The sequence below is a fragment of the Colius striatus genome, chromosome 1 (genome assembly GCF_028858725.1).
Source record: "Colius striatus isolate bColStr4 chromosome 1, bColStr4.1.hap1, whole genome shotgun sequence".
In the NCBI taxonomy this organism is placed as follows: domain Eukaryota; kingdom Metazoa; phylum Chordata; class Aves; order Coliiformes; family Coliidae; genus Colius; species Colius striatus.
This window is the reverse complement of record NC_084759.1, coordinates 199,235,191-199,254,495: the sequence shown is the minus strand read 5'-3', so window position 1 is coordinate 199,254,495 and position 19,305 is coordinate 199,235,191. Positions and strand designations below refer to the sequence as shown.

The window sequence follows — 19,305 nt, the reverse complement described above, 5'->3', positions numbered from 1 at the left end:
CTCCAGCATCATGGTAGAGTAAATGTGGTTAAAAGGTGCTTTCACAGGCTATTTAGAGACCCATGGTAGTTGCAGAAGGCTGTTTCTGAGTATATTGAACCTATGGATAATAAACCTTTCCTGTGTACGCCAAGTCCTAAATTTCTAGTGCCATATCCTTTCCCATGCATAGTTTCAATGAAAAGTATGATACTTGCATGAAAAAGAAATAGAAATCCAGTAATAAATTTATAATTCACTTCAGTTAGCTATTGTGGGATTCTAGGTTCTTTATTAAGCAACATGTTTTTGTATAGCAGTGTACGAAAAGTCTCCTTAGTGTCTGTGATGTCAGCTGAGGCTTGTTCTGTTTGTGTTCATCAGCTCTTCGTGGACGCCTCGAGGGAACTACATAGAGTCGAACAGGGATGATTGTACAGTTTCTCTCATCTATGCTGTGCACCTGAAGAAATCTGGTTCTGTCTTCTTTGAATACCAGTATATTGACAACAACATCTTCTTTGAATTTTTTGTAAGGTCTTTTATATAGTGAATCCAACTTTACATTGTAAGAATTCAGTCCAGATAAAGACGATTAGAAACAGCTTTCCCCTCCCTTTACCTTCCCCATATGTTCATAGCTTGTTATTGCTGAACAAGCACAAAAAAGTATCTTTGTTTGGTCACTTATGTTACCTTTTAGCATTTATTTCAACTTCAAAACTCAGGCTAAACTGATCCTACCAACTATGCACTGTGATTTTTCCATCACGGGTCATGACTGCCCCTGTTAGTCCAGCCTTTTATAACTGTTGGTGGTAGATACTTCAGTTTGGGGGTGTTTGACTTGAGGTACCTTTGAGGAGACTTGGAATTTAAAAAACTTCTTTCAAATTAAGCATCCAGAACCTGAAGTGCTCTGAGGTATTAGTATGTGGAAACCTTAGCTTTAGTTTTAGGTATTTTGGGTTATAGCCCTTAAGATTAAAAGAGAAGCAGGAGAAGATACAAAAGGGATATCCTAAAAAAACCCCAAACCAACCCACAAAAACCCAACACCAGTTCTGCAAAGAGATTTAGAAGTAAAAATTCAGATGACTTTCATTAGGAACTTGGTTCTGAGGACATCTGCACTGCGAATCGGAGGGACTGGTGGTCATTAGCTCTGACATGAGAGCAGCCTGGCTGGACTTGCACCACATTGTACCCAAATTACTAAAACAATCTGATCAGCAGTGACCAGAATGTGAAAGGCAGCCTTGCTCTGCCCACATAGATGGACTGGTTGGAGTCTGAGGAGTTGGAGAGTTCCCAGCAGCAAGCCCTGCTGTGTGGTGCAGGTGCCCCATGTCACTGAGATGCTTTGGGAGGTTCCACCAACACCTGCATAGTTTTCTTTGGCATATTGTGCTTGCCTTTCAAGACAGCAAAATATGGAATGGGAGGACAACTCAGAGCAGGAGATGACTGGAAATTTTCAGTCTCCTCTGTTAGTGCCTCTGTATCTGTTTGGTCAGCTCTGGTTTTCATCTGCTAGGAGTGTGAAGCCTCAGCTAGTGTTGGCTAAAGTTTCTTGAAGCTTGGAGAGAAGTGCAAAGTATCCTTATCCTTAGTAGAGATGAGAAAGGAAGACAAAAATAACCTGCTGGAGGCCCCTCTCTTGCTGCTGTGCCAGTGCAATAGATTGGTATTGCACTTGGATATCAGACAGTGCAGCCAATATTATTTAGACATTTAAATTTTATATTGGACTAGCCTGCCTTCTTCATGGGAAGAAAGCAGCAGATATGCTTTCTGATGTCAGATGAATGTACCAGGATTACAAATCCTAGCTCCAATTGCTTGAATGACTGAACGATCTGCTCCTGCAATGGAGCAAATATATTGTTTCCCTGAGCACTGGCTTTGAAAATGGCTTTCTGTGTTATTACTTCTATCCGTATCCCACTCCTTCACCTCCTTGAATTTGTCATTCCTTTTTTTGAGAAGCAGCAAGTGGTGCAGTCCTTTACAGAAATCCCCATGTAAATAATTCCTAATCAGCCTCAGTATTTCAGGGAAACTATATTTAGCACACCTGTGAAAAGTCCATTTTTTTTCCTCCCACATGTCTTTGTGCTTTAATATATTTACCAATGACACTTTTAGCTCTGGGTAGTGGCATTTTTGTGGCAGGGGCTTGCAGGTTGCTGGGAAATGGTGAAGTTTTTGGGCTGTCCAGGCACAGGTGGCTGCAGTGCTTGGTCTGAGGTTAAGTGAGGAGCTGTTCTCAAATGTGGGAAGCAAGGGTGGCTGCTTTTTGTTAGATACCCAGTGCTTCTGCAGCCTGCTCTTCCCAGACTCTTTTTACATATTGAAGCCTTTTACACCTTGTGAGAAGAGACTGTATGTTCTTACCTCCTTTTTGCAGATGGGAACCAAGGCATAAAGTTGCTGTAGTTTAGATTACACAAGATAATTAGTCATCTACCTTTTACTTAGGTGGTGCTTCTCACCTCTTTTCTTCAGTGCTGTTGATCTAGGTGGGAATTAAGTGCACAGATGCTTTGGAGGATGTGAGTTTGTGTGCCTTATTTCAGACTTGATGTGGAACAACTTTGAAGAACATTCTTGACCCTAGGTCTTCTGAAAGTGTGGAATTAGCCTTTCTCCCTGGTGGAACAAAAATTGAGTAATTGAACTGATGCCTTAAAGGGACTTGATACTTTTTCTTCAGAGAAGACAGTAGTGAGAAGAAAGAAGTGGAACTCTGTGAGGCCACACACCAAACCCTGCTGCAAGGAACGGCTGCTGAGCTTCACTGGACCTGGATGAGGGACAATCAGCCTCACCCTTCTGCCAGAGCAGAGGCTCCATGGCATGTTGCCTCTCCCTTGATAACGTTACTCTCATCTATAGTAAGGTCAGGTGGCAAGGAGCCAAAGACTTAGCAGATATTGGCTGCAGAGAAAACAGTTTACCTTCTAACCTTGGCCTGCCCACTTTTATCACCTTTCTGATTTAGAAGCCCAAGGCCCCTGGATTTTAAAGGTCTTGCTGGGCTCAGGAGAAGGAGGGGGCAGCTAAGACAAGATGCTTAGCACCTGGGTCTGAGCAGATAGCAAGAGAATGAGGCTGAGGTCTCATCCTGCTGGTTTTTTTTTACATCTGTGGCAGAGGTGGTCATGGAGGAACTGTCAAGCTGTTAGCAGTTTTGAAAGTCAGGGATTTTTTTTTGCCACAAGTAGGGCAGCTGCTGTCCTAAATATGTAGACAAGAGGAACAAAGCTAAATCTTATCATTCCTAGCCAGCAGTCATTATGCTGACAGAGAGATGTATCTGATTGTGGTCATTGGTCTTGTATTTTTCTTAACAGATACAAAATGACCAGTGCAAAGAGATGGAGTCCACAGCAGACAAATGGGTGAAGCTAACAGACAATGGGGAATGGGGCTCTCATTCTGTAAGTGTGCAAAAGATACTTTCATGAAGCTTTTTTCCACTTATAAATGCTGTGATTTCCTTTGTGCAGGCAGCAAACAAGGGCCAGACCCTGTGAATGCATTTGAAGCAGCACAGCTTTCCTAGTACTGAGGGCAAGGCCATTGAGATCTCTAAGGAGCTGATCCCAAAGCAAATGATATAGATGCAAGACTTTTATATTGATTTCCCTGGGCCTTAAATCAAGTGCTTTATGAGGTTAAATAGATTTATGGAAATCCACACTCTACACGATTGTAATTGAAATGTTCTACAACAGTTGTTTGCTCATGAGAACACAAGATGATTCCCTGTTGCTCTGCAGGGAGGCTGGAGCTGTGTGTGTATGTGGAAGCAGGCAGGGCAGGCAGTTTATTCTCAAGTATGTGCAGAAGAGCTGGACTGCACCCAGCTTTTGCTCAGTGGTGATTTACCTGGTTGGAAAGCCAGCTGGCAGCACCGGGGTGGCTCTTGCAGCACTGATAGGAGTGTGTCCATGTTGGGAGCAGCAGGCTTTGGGCTGGACTGTCACCCAGCTGGCTGAGTTTCCTCGATGTGCAAGGCCACATGTAGACCAACTCATTACCTCATGGTAATGCCTGTCTTCCATCGTACCATCATACCCTAATTCCCAGAGCTATACCGTCAAAGGCGGTGACATAAAGCCAGAAGAAAAAGGCTTTTTATGGGCATAGACAGCATCCTGGTCTCTGTTTTCTATAGTCTGTTTATCCTTCTGGAGGAGAAACCATATTCCCAGGCCAGCTCTGGTTGGCAGTGCCTGTTAGCTCAGATGCAAGCCCCACGTGAGTCACACAGGGAGGGAGGAGGGGTGAGTGGCACAGACTAGCAGTAGATTCAAGGCCAGGGCATCGACTTGGGTGAGTTGAGAGATGCAGACAGTGTCTACATGGGAAATAGTGACATCTGAGCCCATCACCTGGGATGTGCTTTGCAAAAATGCTTCTCAAGACCGCAGCTTTATCGAAAAACACTAAGAACTCTTTCTGTGTCTCCACTGCTATGAAGGTTGTTTGGATGCCTGGCTGAAGTGAGCTAGGTGAAATGACTCTTCCATCCCTCCTCAAGACTTTTATCTGTGCTGCAAGTGCTGTCATCATGGCTTCTCTGAGCACAGTTTTCCAGTTGCTGCAGGTTCGACTTTCAGCATGCTAGTCCTGCTGCACCTCATCTGATGTTGGATATATCTAGACCACACAACATGATATTTGGTTCAATGTGGTCTCAGCTTGGTGATTACCTGAAGTAACCCAGCTCTCCTCTACTGCTGAATAGTAGCTGTTTGTGGAGTGGGAGATAAAATATACTGTTTCCACTTTGCTGAATTTTTGGATTCTGTCCTGAGTGAACAAAAACTGTGGTGTTTCCAGGCCCTTACAGCACTGCTATAATTTTTGTTATCCTGGACTCTCATGCTAGTCAAGTTTTTTCCCTCTTCTTGGGTGAAAATATAATGCCTTCAGGCCAATATCACTTGTTGGCAGTAGACCTCTTGTAGTGGGCTACTAAATTTGGTACAGCTTTGTAGGACAGGCAATGTCTTGGTAAACCCACTGCTATTAATGAGTAGAGTGATACTGTAGTTACACAGGTGAGTTGAGGGCAGCAGGCACCAAGACTGCTGCTGAAAGAAGTGATCCTGCCTTCTTCCTGCCCTTTATCCCATCCTTGGGGCCACCATTTACTGAACCATGCTGTGAAGACAAGTAGGTCAAGGCAGTTGGAAACCAGGTTATTTTCTGCATCTCATCTGTTGTTCAGAGTCAGACATGAGCAGGATACATGGAGCTGCTGCTGAGGATTGGTGCCTGGCATGATTGGTGCCTGGCTTACTGATCATGATGCTGAAGTGTTAGAGGCAGGCTGAGCTATATTTTTTAAAGCCTATAAACAAAACTTACTTGTGAGCCCAGATTTCTGGACTCTGGGTTGCATTCTATTTCTTTGTAAAAAGCATATCTTGCAGTTTTAAAACCCAACTGATTGTATCTGAATACAGAGCTAGAGATAAGTGCTCCTGAATGCCAGAGGTAGCTGGATAAAGGCAGGAACAGCTTTTTCCCAGCTCTGCTTACAACAAGGTCAGAAACAGCTCTTGGTGTTTTTCCATAAAACTAGGTGTTGAGAAGCTTTTTTATAAAGCATACCTTGGCACTCCTCAGAGATGTCTTTACAGCAACTGCCTAGCTGTCTCTATATTACTTCTTGACTCACTGAGCAGATTAGGAAAAGCCATGATAGCTCCTAGAATGCAAGAAATTTAGGTAATGGAAGTAAGAAATAAACAATTGGTGAGAGTATATCCACTAACTGTCATGTGTGATGTTACAGGTGACTCTGAAATCAGGTAGCAATATATTATACTGGAGAACAACAGGCATTCTCATGGGGTCCAAAGTAGTAAAACCAGTTCTAGTGAAAAACATCACAATTGAAGGTAAGTGATATGTACCTTTCAGGCCTTATCTCAGTCTTTCATCGCAGCGCTGGCCATTTCCACTGATGTGCCTACAGCACTAAAATGCCCCTTCTTTTTAAGCCCTCCTGTCCCCTGTCTCCTCCTCTAAAGTGTAGAACCAACTTCACAGTCTGCGAAAGGCCGAAAAGTTACTTTAGCTGGTAAGTGATGCCATCTACTGGAGAAGACAGGATTAGCAAAGACGAAGAGGAAAAGGAATCTGTTTTCTTCAATGTAGTATTGAAAGCTCATGTCTATTGGTTAGCCTCTCATAAGTGATAAATGGGTATATGTATGACAGTGTCAGTTTAATTATTATTTAAATAATTTAATTGATCTTTTGGTCCTATGTTAAGCGTAACCAAACTCGGAGTAGGATATAAGGGTCTGAAATAGATCAGGCTTGCATTAAGGAGAAAACATTAAAGACTTAAATCCTGAGTCAGCAAAAGTCTCTAAAGTGAGTGGTGAAAGTCTATGATTTTTAAGCTGTGTTCTGCAGCTGTCTCACTTTCCCCCATAAGCAGGTGGGCAATAGTCAGGGAGCATAGCTCTCTGTGTTTCAGTGCTTTACCTGTAATTTGTCTTATAGGTGTGGCCTACACATCTGAATGCTTCGCATGCAAGCCTGGCACCTTCAGTGACAAACCAGGTTCATCTGGCTGCCAGGTGTGTCCAAGAAATACTTATTCTGAGAAAGGAGCTAAAGAGTGCACCAAGTGTAAAGAAGAAATGTATTATGCAGGTACATAAATCAAATGGGTTAAGCAAGACCAAGAGAGTCTGAGAGGTCGTACCCTGTTTCTCTGAAAAGATGTGAGAATGGTGTTATTCAGCAATGAAGTTTAGTCCCCACTTTATATGGAAAGGGGAAATGAATAATGGACTTCTAAACTGCTGCATAAGGCACATATCTGCATAATGGACAACAGTTGGTCTTGGCTAAAGTCAGCTGTGCTAACGTGAAGGGAACAGTTCTTCTGAAGTTGTGCTTCAACAGCAACTTCAGTTGTGCTGTGCCCTCTCGTGGTAATCTGTGTTATTGGTTTGCAATGACCTGAGCTGGCTGAATCACTGCCTACAGTCTTGTCATGTTTTGAGGAATCTCCAAATCCTCTCCTGGCCTGTCCCCGTCTCCAGTGTGGTTGGAAGATGTGGTGATCTAGTTGCAAACCCTCATCCCCAAAGTATTGCACATTCCCAGTTGTGCTTAAATCATAGAATCATAGAATTGTTATGGTTGCAAAAGACCTTTAAGATCAAGTCCAACCACTCACTTCACACTGACAAGCCCATTAGTAAACCCTGTCCCTCAGCACTTCATCGATGTGTCTTTTGAATATCTCTAGGGGTGGTGACTCCACCACCTCCCTGGACAACTCATTCCAATACTTAATAACTCTCTTGGTGAAAAAGTTCTTCCTAATGTCCAATCTAAACCTCCCCTGGTGCAACTTAAATCCATTTCCTTGTGTTTTGTTTTTATTACTGGAGAGATCGACCTCCACCTCACTACAACTCCCCTTCAGGTAGTTGTAGACAGTGATCATATCTCCTCTCAGCCTCCTCTAGGCTAAACCTCCCCAGCTCCCTCAGCTACTCCTCATAAGACTTGCTCTCTAGACCCTTCACCAGCTTTGTTGCCTGTCTCTGGACATGCTCCTGCACTTCAATGTCCTCCTTGTAGTGAGAGGCCCAGAACTGGACACGGTATTCAAGATACAGCCTCACCAGAACTGGGTACAAGGAGACAATCACCTCCTTGGTCCTGCTGGTCACACTGTTTCTGGTACAGGCCAGGATGTCATTGGCCTTCATGGCTACCTGGGCACACTGCTGGCTCATCTTCAGCTGCTGTTGATTAACACCCCTGGTGTTAATCTGGTGATCATCAAGTAACTTGGGCATGATACACTCTTCATGGTCAAAATGTCTTCAGGTTATTTTTTTTTTTATAATACAGTTTTTAAGGATTAATTACATGACTGTAGCATCTGCTAGCACAGATTACAGCAAATGCCTGGGGACTTGTGCCTGTGCTCATGATGGGAATGGAAATTTTTCAAGAATATTTGGACAGAGAAAAAGTTGGGCCACTGCTGTAAAAAAATTTCTAATGAATTAGACTATTTTTGTTCCTTATCAAGTGTGAACATATTCCCATGACTGGCCCACTACACAATTTACTTTGTGAAGGTGAAGGGGCTGGGTGAGGATTTGGGTGACTTCAGGAACAGCTGGTATTTTCCCCATTCCCTCACTTCATTTCAGGGAAATGTTCCTGTAGACTCCACTGAGTTTGAATTTTTTCATTCTTGTTTTGTATTTTCCTGCCAACTCACTTTAATCTCCAGGTTTTAAGCTTGATGTGGTTGTTTCCAGGGACTATTTGATAGTTTAACATTTTGTTCCTTACCTTTTCTTTTTAGATGAAGGATCCAGTGCGTGTATAGAGCGTCCTCCATGCACAAGCAAAGACTTTTTCCAGATCCATACCCCATGTGATAAAGAAGGAAAAGTAAGTAGAAGTCATGATAGTGGAAGTCGTTATACTATTTTTAAGCTCATTGAGCTTCCTGTGATCCCTTGATTTGAAAGCAAGGTAGGTTTCTAGGAGTCTCCCAGTTGCTTCCTCTATTTTGCTTCCAGCATTAAATCTCTCTGAGGCTTTGGGGCTTTTCTTTTACCTGCCTTCTCTCCAGCATTTATCTATCTATAAGAATCTGCCTGTCATGTGTCTGCTTAAGGGATCTGTTGTTGTGAAGTGCTAAGCTCCTTGCACTCGTGATTAGTCTGATTTGGTCACTGACGCTACCTCCATGCTCATAAAAACCAGGGCAGGAGCACAGGGTGAAGTATTGTCTCAGAATAAACCTTAATGTTTAGTTGTTAGCAATCTTTCCTGGCATACTTTTTGCTTATGACAACTTGCCCTGTCTTAGCAATGCCCAGGCATGATTCAGGTGCTTCCATGGCACAGGAGCATAGGATGTAACCCTATGTGTTTCACGTGGACGAGTGTTTGGCTCCATATTTATGATATGTATCATGTCTCTCAGTTTAACACCAAAGAAAAGCTGGTGATCTGTTGAAGTAATGGTATATACATACCCTGGGAATATTCATGTGCAGTAGCAGATCTTAGCTGCTAATAGCGTGCTTGCCTCAGGAGATGCCTTGAAATACCTGGACTCTCAGTGAACTGTTTCACCCAGAGATCTTAGATCCACTGGATCTCTCATAGAGGGATCTGCTGGTGGAGCAGCATGGCTTTGGAGCTCTCCTGCTACTTATACCAGTAGTCAGGTGGGGATTTTAGTGAGATTTGGAGAAGAAACTCCTGCTTACTGGAATATGGAGCCCACAGAGATGTGGACACGTGGTCAGACTTGTTTTGTTTCTTCCCTTTCCTGTCTCTCATAGATTCAGATAAAATGGGAAGTAGTCCAAATCCATACCACTTGTAGGTTACTGGCTTAATATTTGCTGACAGGAGGGAGTGTTATGGAGTCTCCTGGTCAGCCAGTTCCAAAATGCAGCTGAGAGTTCATGTGTTTTAACAATGAAGCATCAGTGAGTTTAGTCCCAGAGCTGGCAATTTCTACAACCTGGTCTTGACTTGCTGATTCTTACTCTGTTAACTGCCTGTAATGAGGAATTAGCAGCAATGGTCACTGCTACACTCTCAGGTACTGCTTTAATTGCAGCCTTCTGCAGATTACTCTGTTATGGCTCTGTGCAATTCAAGGCTTTCTGGCATTGCATAGGCTCCTACTGTTGACCCTTTTCCTGCCCTCTTAATAGCTGTTCCCTTCACTGATGGATGTAATCAGAATAGTGGGTCTTTCCTCAGACACCTTTCATCTTCCAGTTGCAACCACACGTGTCATAGATGCAGAGATACCGGCTGGGTTTTTGGGACTGCTTTCACCATCGAGTGCTCTGCATCTCTGGAAATTGCTCCAGGTTTGCTATACTTCTCAACCTCTCTCCATATGATGCAGCTCAATGTGAAGGCCTGACTCTACAGCCTGTCTTCAGGTGAACAGTGGCTGTAAAGTACCAGCTGAAAGGTCTATTGATCCACAGCTTACTAAAATCAATCATTTTTTTTTCACTGGACATTGGATTGTTGTTTCCCTCCTGCTGTCTCCACCCCATGTGCAGAGGGGCCTCAGGAGATTTAGGCACTTGGCTCATATTGGCTTTTCACCAACCTACTGCTTTAGAAATCCCAGGCTGATTGCTTCAACCCTGGCTGTAGAAACCCTCACCTGTGTGGCTATGAGCACTCTGACCCTTTTCTCTCTGCTCAGATACAGTAGAATTACTTCACTGGGTATAGGGTGCCTAGGCTCTGGGCATCCACACAAGTACTTCACCAGCTCCTGAGACTTTAAATGTTGTGCACACTGATGCTGCTGAAGCATTTCTGGAGCAATACTTCTGAAAATCCAGAAGTATCCAGGAGCAGCAAAGGCTAGGTGATCCATAGGGGACAGATGCCATTCTGAGAGCTGGAGCAGTCCCACACTACCTTAGCAAAGCAGACTCAAAGCAGTCAGATTCAACCAAGGCTGCCAGACAAGTCCATAGGGAGGAGGCACAACCACTGTCAAGCTGGTTGACATCAAGTCTATGGGTCAGTCAGGTTCTGGGTCAAACAGGGCACATGACCTGGCACAGGCATGGCTACAACATAGTGCAGGCAGGGACAAAGGCTGAGACTCTCAGCTGAATTGCAGCTCCCAGGAGTTAGGGCTGTGCCTGCACTGGGGCTTCTTCCAGCTTCTTTTTGAACAGTTTCAAAGATGATTAATGCTTCTCAAACAGCTCAGTGTTATCAGAAAGATAACATGGAGTGCAAGCAGCTCAGCGCTCAGGATGGCAGGGGCATGTGTTCAGAGTCATGTATCAAATTATTCATAAGGTGAAATCTCCCCTGCCAAGCTCTGAACCTGTGCCTCTGACCTCAAGGATCCTGATTATACAGCAGCTACCCAAGGGTGGAAGTACCCTGAGGGTGACCTGTGGCCAAGTTAAAGTCTTGGCTAGTTGGGTTTCTTAGCTCTGAAACTCAGCTAATTTTCCTCTTGAAGTATTAAACCCTTTCAGGTATAGACCCAAAGTCAGATGAAACTTGAAACTCAACTTGTTGTGATGCATCTCAGCTAAGCCTGAAGACAGTAAATTTGTCTCCTCCAGGCATGAGAGGTGATGATGGGTAGGTGATACTGTTGTATATGGTAACACTGAGGGCCGACTCATGTTAGTGTACTTTATGTAGTATGCAGGGGCTGGAGAGGGACTGGGAGAGCTCCTGTGTGGATTTGGCACTTGATCAGTAGGTGAAAACAGCTAGAGAGAAATTGAGGACTTTTCAAAGAACAGGTCAGTATGGTGAAAAGGTGCAAAACTTGTGGTGTTTGTTCTCTCTCTGCTAACAAATAGCTTCCCAATAAAGGGATTTTATAATACAGAAGTTGTATTTTGGGGTACTATGGTTAAAATGCAGAGATTGCTTATGCAGCTGTTAGAATTATTTATCTAATGATTCTCAGAAACATTTTTGTGGCGAAATTCACTAGATAAATAGGAAGAAATAGGAGTAATTGTTTTAAGCTTCACATTTTTGCTTTACTTTTAAGGTCTGATATTGTGGAATTGCCTGTGAACCAAATCACTTCTATTTCCCTTCTTCACCCTCTCCTTTATTGTCTGGGCTATGCAAGGTCTGATTTTGGCCTAAAACGTTGTGAATACCCTGGTTTTATTTACTAGAGGGAGCTTGATGGGTGTATCTAGTCCTAAAGCTTTGTAACATACAATGTAAACTCAATGTGTTCTTCCAGACTCAGATCATGTACAAATGGATTGAACCCAAGATCTGCAGAGAGGATCTCCCTGATGCATTGACCCTACCTTCTTCTGGAGAGAGGAAAGACTGTCCACCTTGCAATCCTGGCTTTTACAACAATGCCTCATCTTCCTGTACTCCTTGCCCACCAGGCACATTTTCAGATGGGACACATGGTAGGAGTCCACAAAAAATTGCCTATGTCCCCAAAAGTAGTTGTCTGCTTGCATGTGACTTAGTTTAATGACATGTCTTTATGAGCCAGAGTTCATTTTGCATAAAATACTTCTTAAGTAACATTGGAGAGAGGGAGCTGGATATCTGTTTTCTCTCTTAAGTCCTTTCTTATCAGGGATAATTTGACCTGCTGTGTTCTGAATGTGTTTCTTGGCTGAAATAAACATCCTGAGGGTTATTTTAAGGGATTCTCAGAAAGGGATGAGAACGTTTACAGCCAGTAATTCCTCCTCATTCATTCTCCTGTCCATGCCAAGTTCTTCCCTGTGAAAATCTCATTTTAAGCACTGTCAGAGGGGTACCCTGCCAACATGTCTAGCCTAAACTCTAGCTTGTTGATTCTGAGATGTATTGGCCCAATGATCACCTACTGTGGGAACTCATGTTTACCACTATGATCAAACTTTCAGCTGAAGCCATTAAAAAAGAAGTGTGGCTTGGGGGATCAGCTGCAGATTACTTACCACGAGGTTACAATCTACAGTTTGTAAACACTAGTCTCGTTTCTGCTCTTCTGGTCCTGATAAGTCTTTGACTGTTTAGTTATGAAGAAATACATAATTTTCTTTTCTCATCTTGTGCCCCAGAGAATAACAAAGAAATATCTGTGTTCTTTAAAACACTGTTTGAGCTGTGCTTTGGCTGTGTGATTTCCTTTGCCTGTCATCTCTCTCTGTAGAGTGCAAAGCCTGCCCAGCAGGGACTGAACCAGCTCTTGGATTTGAGTACAAGTGGTGGAACATTCTGCCAGGCAACATGAGGACGTCTTGCTTTAATGTCGGCAACTCAAAGTGTGATGGGATGAATGGTGAGCCAAACTCTCTCTGTTTTTATGTTCCTTTCTGTCTTCTGGCCAGTTCACTGTTGTAATGGAGCACCCATCAAAACGAGTATGCTCTTTGCTGTGTGAATAACAGCAGTTTACTCCTTTTCCTTTAATTGTATCAGGTTTGAAATTTCCTGTAGAAAGCAATGACACAATATCACAGAGAAGAAAGACTGATGTATGCCAGAAGAGGGCAAGAGCTGCAGCCTGTGTGAAGTCCCCTCAGCCAAGGACTTATCCCACCCCAGACTTTGATGCATCTGAGTATTTCCATTAAAAAAACCCCACAACTATTTGACTCTCTTGAGTTACCTCCTTTTGTGTTTTTTGATAACTCTGCACATTGAGGTCAACAAAATTGTTTTGGAAAACTTAAGACTGTTACTTTGTTCATTTATCACTCAGAGCTTCTGTCTGCACATGTGCTAAGATTGCAGCAGAGAGCAGTCACAGCTCACCAGTGAAAATGGTCCCGTTCGGCACTCCTCCCACCTCCAGCCTTCTTTGAAAGGTTTTCCTCAGTCTGCTCCACCCTGTCAAGCTGATATAGCTCAAGCTTTAAATTCTGTGTGTTGAGCAGACAAGCACTGAACTATGTGCTTAGCATTTAACATATCGATTCATTGATTCATCTGTTTTAAGGCTGGAAGAGATCAGATAGATCATCCCCTTTGAGCTGTGCAACACAGGTCAGGTAATTTCAGTTGCTCTGCTGATTTCAAGGTGACATTTGCCTTTGAAGTAAGCAATTCATACAATTACTAAAATTTTTCATTCAACAACATTATTGTACTGCTCTATGGTTTATATCACACATGCAGTAAATACTGAATTGCTTAAAAATGTGTGGTAACATAGATATTGCTTTTTGCCATATGACCCAGAAACCAGCCATTTCTTGAACATATTTTTTTCGTTTTTTTGAAGGCTGGGAGGTGGCTGGTGATCACATCCAGAGTGGGACAGGAGGCTCTGATAATGACTATCTCATCTTGAACCTGCACATCCCGGGATTTAAGTAAGGAACGGGCTTTTATTTCCATCTATTCCTCATTTATCTCTGTCTCATATACCTATTTCACATTACCCCTGGAATGAACTGAGTTTTGCTTTCTGAAGTGTAATGATGTCATGAATGAGAAACAAGAGGGTACTTGGATTTTAGTCCTGTGTCCCCCAGTCAGCCCATTGCAGCAGATGATTCTGTAAGAACTTGATTTTTACCAGTGTTTGCTCCAGTCTGAGGTGCCAGCAAGTTGGGAAACTGAGAAAAGATATTCCTATCAATATTTTTCTAAATTATCTCAAAGTAACCAGCTAAACTTGGCATGGAGTGGGTACTGATACCTGCCCTGAAACTATTTTACAGAAACCCAAGTTACTTTGTGCTATGGTTTTGGACAGCATGCACAGTCTGTTCTTCCTCTGAAGCTAGTGAAGAGAGGTACAGGCACCACAGGACAGGACATCCCACCTCTCTTGGACCCTTAGACAGGATGAAATAGCTGCTTGCGTCTCTTTGTCAAAAAAAAAGTAAGCTTAGACTAATATCTCAGAGCACATGCCAAATTTTAAGACAGGTAAGATATGGACAAATGAACCTTACCCTCCCTTTGCTGTACCTCAGATCATAGGATCATTTTGGTTGGAAAAGACTTTTAAGATCATCAGGTCCAACCGCTCACCTCACACTGCCAAACTCATCACTAAACAACATCCCTCAGCACCTCAGCTACAAAACTTTGCAGTATCTCCAGGGATGGGGACTCCACCACCTCCCTGGACAGCCTGGGCCACTGCTTAACAGCCTTTTGGTGAAAAAGTTCTCCTTAATTCTCTATCTAAATGGATTGATGAGAGGTGTTGTGACTTCTTGCAACTAATGAACAGACCCTGACTTTGATTTACTTTAAAAGTAAAAGAAAAGAAAAACATCTGTGGAAAAGCTTGACATGTGCCAGTTTACATTTAGTACTTTGCAGGGGAACACTCTGAGTACTTCTGCTTTGCATGACACTCCTGAAAGTGCCTCCCAGCAGTGGGCAGATGCAATTAGATCAATGTCACTCACTTAAAACATGTAATGCATTTCAGTGATAAAATTCCCTACAAATATGGTCTAATTTGGGTGTTGATTATAAGGAGTGAACTGTACGGTCACACAGGTAAAAACAACCCTTCTGTGTCTGATACCAGTGCAGAGGTGCTGTGCAAGCCGTGCCTCTGCAGTTCTGCAAGGGCAGGATTTATGTGACAAGACTTTGTCGATTTCCTCACTATACAAAAAGCAATTGGAAGGATTGACTGCTGCCTGTCTGGAGAGCATCTTGTAAATGTTTTGTTCCTCCTCTGTTAAACAGACCTCCAACATCGGTGACAGGAGCAACTGGGTCAGAACTAGGACGGATTACTTTTATTTTTGAGACCATCTGTTCAGCAGATTGTGTGCTGTACTTTATGGCAGTAAGTGAGACCTCTCTCTCCATGACTGAAGACTGAGCTTGGTATTCCTCATGTCGCTTTAATACCTCTGCACAGACATGATTAGTTGCACTTGGTTTATTATGGCTAAGATTAAGTATGATATTAGTTTAATATCTGTGGTGCCCTTGCAAAATTCCTTCACCATGTGAGTTGTGAACCATTCCTGATCATGTGTTTCTTTTAAAACAAATCACTGCACACCAAAGAGGCAATTTTTTCTCCCATTAAGCTCAATAAAATTCTCAGTTTCTCTTGTGCTGTTGAGTTAGCCTCCAGAAGTTTAATAGAGACATACATTGTGGACCAAGGGATGAGAAATGGAAAATGTGGAAGTTTAGACTTGATTTTGTCAGTGACCTGGAGTATCACTAGGGCAGCAAATAGACATTTGCTTGTGAAAGCAAAGTGCTGCATTTTTTACATTCATCTGCTTATTGAAGTTCATCATCTGAGGAGGATGACTGAATCTGTATGATGGTCCCCACTGCAAAGCAAAGCTGGTCCTGTTTTGTATTTAGTGGTACTTTAAAGGAATCTACTCTTAAAGAGAATTAGGTGAAAATCAGGTGATAATTTACAGGAATCCATTTTAAAGGTGTGGGAATCAACACAAACAGGACACAGGAGCAATCACAAACAAAGTGCAAAGAGTAAATTTATTCTTCTTACCTCACAAACTAAGGGATTCCCAAAGTAACAGCTGGACAGAGACACACAGGCAGGCACCATGGAGCTCAGTCCTTGCTAGAGGATCGTGGAACCTGCTGTTTTGGCCTGGATTTCAGGGATTCACCCTGGCCTGTGCTTTGATCTTTCCCACAGCAGGGCAGGAATCTCAAGCATCTGCCTTTGAGGTGCCTCTGAGTCTACCACAAGCCCACGTTATCTGGACACAGATGTTCAAGTTGTCAAGCACATAAGACTAACCAACTATTAGTATGATGTATATGTTTTTCTGCACCCCAGCTGCAAGTCACTTGAGTGTGTTTACAGCCTTCCTCACCACACTGCCATTATTTTCCCACAAAAGTAAAAGCATCTTTCACTGGAACACTTTCAGCGGATGGAGAATAAGAAATAGGAACACAGATTGAACAGGTTTTTCTTGTGTAAACTTTGATGCTGTCTTTATTGGCCTCAGTTCTGCTCCACTAGAGAATCTAACAAACTGGGTATCTAAAGATGGTGGAAGTTACATTTTTGCTTTGAATTTTGGCTTTCACCTTTCTCTGTGCTGATACTCACATGTTTTACACAGAATTTTGACTCTGAAAAGGACAACTGTGCTGAATCTGTCCTCATAATGTTTATAACCTGCTGTAGGACTTTGAACTTAAGTGTTACATGAACTAAAACATCCTTTGGAATAGACACTCATTCTCAATTGAAAAATTGCCTGTGGTGGAAAACAAAAGAAATGCTTACTCTCCTTTATTAAATATTAAGTGGGATTGTAAATCCTTTGTATATATTAATGTCAGTATTATAAAACACTGGTGGTTAGTGTAGTATGTGTAGTTAGTGTAGTATGTGTAGTTAGTGTAGTATGTGTAGTTAGTGTAGTATGGCCACACTTTTCCTTTTTTGAAAAAGAATTTATGTCTGTTTTATAGGAAGTTAATCGAAAAAATACCAATGTAGTGGAATCCTGGGAAAGAAGTAAAGAGAAACAATCCTACACTCACATCATCTCCAAAAATGCTTCCTTCACCTTCACCTGGGCCTTTCAGAGAATAAACGAGGGCCAAGATGTAAGTACTTTTTTATGTACAAGGCTTTACAGCACAGCTTTCCCTGAACACTCTCTGCCAGGGCTCTTGCCTTCCATTGAAGCTCACAGGCTTCTTCTAAGGGGTGAGTGGCTGTAACTTACAGAATCACAGAATAGTTTGGGTTGGAAAAGACCTTTAAGATCATCCAGTCCAACCACTAACTTCACATTGCCAAGCCCCCCACTAAACCATGTTCCTCAGCACCTCATCTACACAATTTTGCAATGTCTCCAGGGGTAAGGACTCCATCACCTCCCTGGGCAGCCTGTGCCAGTGTCTAATGGCTATGACAGTCCATAGCTGTCACCATACAGCAGTCTTTGGGAGGCAACTGTAAATAAGCATTTGTGCTGACAGACAGATGTGTGCCTAAGTTGGTCACTGAATCTGTGCACTGGTGCAAGAGTTGCGGTTTGTGTCCAAATGCAATGACATGGTGACACCAAGGTGGTTTCCTTGGCTCTCATTCCAGAGCAGACAGTTCATCCATGACATGGCAAAGATCTACTCCATCACGGTGACCAACGCAGTGGATGGAGTTGCCTCTTCTTGCCGGGCCTGTGCACTGGGCTCTGAGCAGTCTGGCTCATCCTGCGTGCCCTGCCCAGCGGGACACTACATTGAGAAGGAGACCAGCCAGTGCAAGGAGTGTCCAGCTGACACCTTCCTGTCCATACATCAGGTCTACGGCAGGGAGGCTTGCATCCCGTGTGGGCCTGGCAGCAAGAGCACCAAGGTACAGAAAATGAGTCTCTCTGAGTGATGGGCAGACAGGGTTTACTGGGATATAAGCACTGGAAGGACCAGTTGTAGTGGTTTCCTTCAGGTATGTGCGATGTGAACATGGGAGTATGTAATTATAGTCAATGATCTCACTTTTCCTAAGATGTCCCTAGTTTAATTTCTGTTTGTAAATATGCAGTAAGAAGGTAAAATTGACACCACTGGCTCAAAAAAAGGTTAATTTCAGGAAACTGTGCTGGCAACAGTGTAAGAACAAGGTGAGTGTATACATTACTTCCACCCAAGACTGTGCCAGATTCCTGCTGTGTTAAACTCAGGGACTTCCTCAGCTGGATGAAGTTTTTGTGCCTTTAGAAATGTGTAACAAGTTCCTCTTATATAAAACTGCCCTTAAGCCTAGATAAACATTTATCATGTGCAGCATCGTTTGGCAAGGAGCTGCACAAGGACTTGAAGAGATGCTCCAATTTGTTTGTACTCTGCCTGCCTTCATCTGTTTATCTTATCCCTGTTTATTGAGCTGTTTCTCGTGTTTCCTTTGCAAGATGCTGAGGCCATATTCTAGTCTATCTACAGGGCTTTAGGATGGGACATTTCTAAAAACACCCATAACAAAACAAAGCAAGAATCTCTGCATTTCTTGGCTAATAGAGCAGACAACAGAAAAGCCAGGCTTAGTGAACATTAAAGTCTTGATATGTGATTGTAAGGGACTGAACAGGAATAGGAATTCTCCCAATGGAAAGATGAATTCCAGGAATAGGACAAAGTTCCCCTCCATCCTTAACAAGGCAAGCCATCCTGTCTGCACCTGCCTGCTTTAACTCCTGTATGAACAGTTTACTCCTGGCCCATAATTGCTCTTTAATGGTCACCTCTTCCTCTCTGAAGGACCACTCTGCCTGCTTCAGTGACTGCCTGGTATCATACGTCAAGGATAACCAGAGCCTGAATTATGATTTTAGCAACCTCAGCCAGGTGGGCTCGTTGACAAGTGGACCCAGCTTCACGTCCCGAGGAACCAAGTTCTTCCACTTCTTTAACATCAGCCTCTGTGGGAATGAGGTGAGCTTAGCTTGTGTTGAGGGTTAGGGGGGATTAACCAATTTGCTGCCCGTGTTCATGCTCTGTGAGATCACACTGAGACAGGAACGCAAGAGGACTTTTGAGCAGCCAAGTGATTTTCCCAAGCAGAGATGTCTTACTTTAGACATAAGTAACTCTCAAAAGAAAAACCTTGTCACATTCCTGCCTTTTCTTAGTGCCTTTAAGTCACTTGGGCCACAACCCTGACCTTTTTGTGCTGCCACCAAGGAACTCAAGTGAAGAGTTTGAGTCTTTCAGCTGACAGCTTCTTTCTGTATATTTCCCTCGTGATGTGGCTGGAGATGTTGCTGTCAGCCAAGCCCCTGGTCACCCTGTTCTCTGCCAGTGGCCAAGGTACCTGTTGCTGACTTCTATTGCAGC

At 43.1% G+C, this 19,305-nt stretch overlaps 1 protein-coding gene across 1 annotated transcript in view; it reads left to right on the top strand.

Annotated features, from left to right (window-relative positions):
* Positions 1–19,305, top strand: part of ELAPOR2 (endosome-lysosome associated apoptosis and autophagy regulator family member 2) — a 51,672-nt gene that overhangs the window by 16,898 nt on the left and 15,469 nt on the right. The window contains exons 3-14 of the mRNA XM_010205534.2: positions 364–511; positions 3,336–3,422; positions 5,792–5,897; positions 6,511–6,663; positions 8,348–8,436; positions 11,771–11,951; positions 12,692–12,820; positions 13,766–13,856; positions 15,199–15,301; positions 16,936–17,073; positions 17,567–17,830; positions 18,730–18,903. Coding sequence (XP_010203836.1) covers positions 364–511; positions 3,336–3,422; positions 5,792–5,897; positions 6,511–6,663; positions 8,348–8,436; positions 11,771–11,951; positions 12,692–12,820; positions 13,766–13,856; positions 15,199–15,301; positions 16,936–17,073; positions 17,567–17,830; positions 18,730–18,903 — 1,663 coding nt within the window. The remainder of the gene's footprint in view (positions 1–363; positions 512–3,335; positions 3,423–5,791; positions 5,898–6,510; positions 6,664–8,347; positions 8,437–11,770; positions 11,952–12,691; positions 12,821–13,765; positions 13,857–15,198; positions 15,302–16,935; positions 17,074–17,566; positions 17,831–18,729; positions 18,904–19,305) is intronic.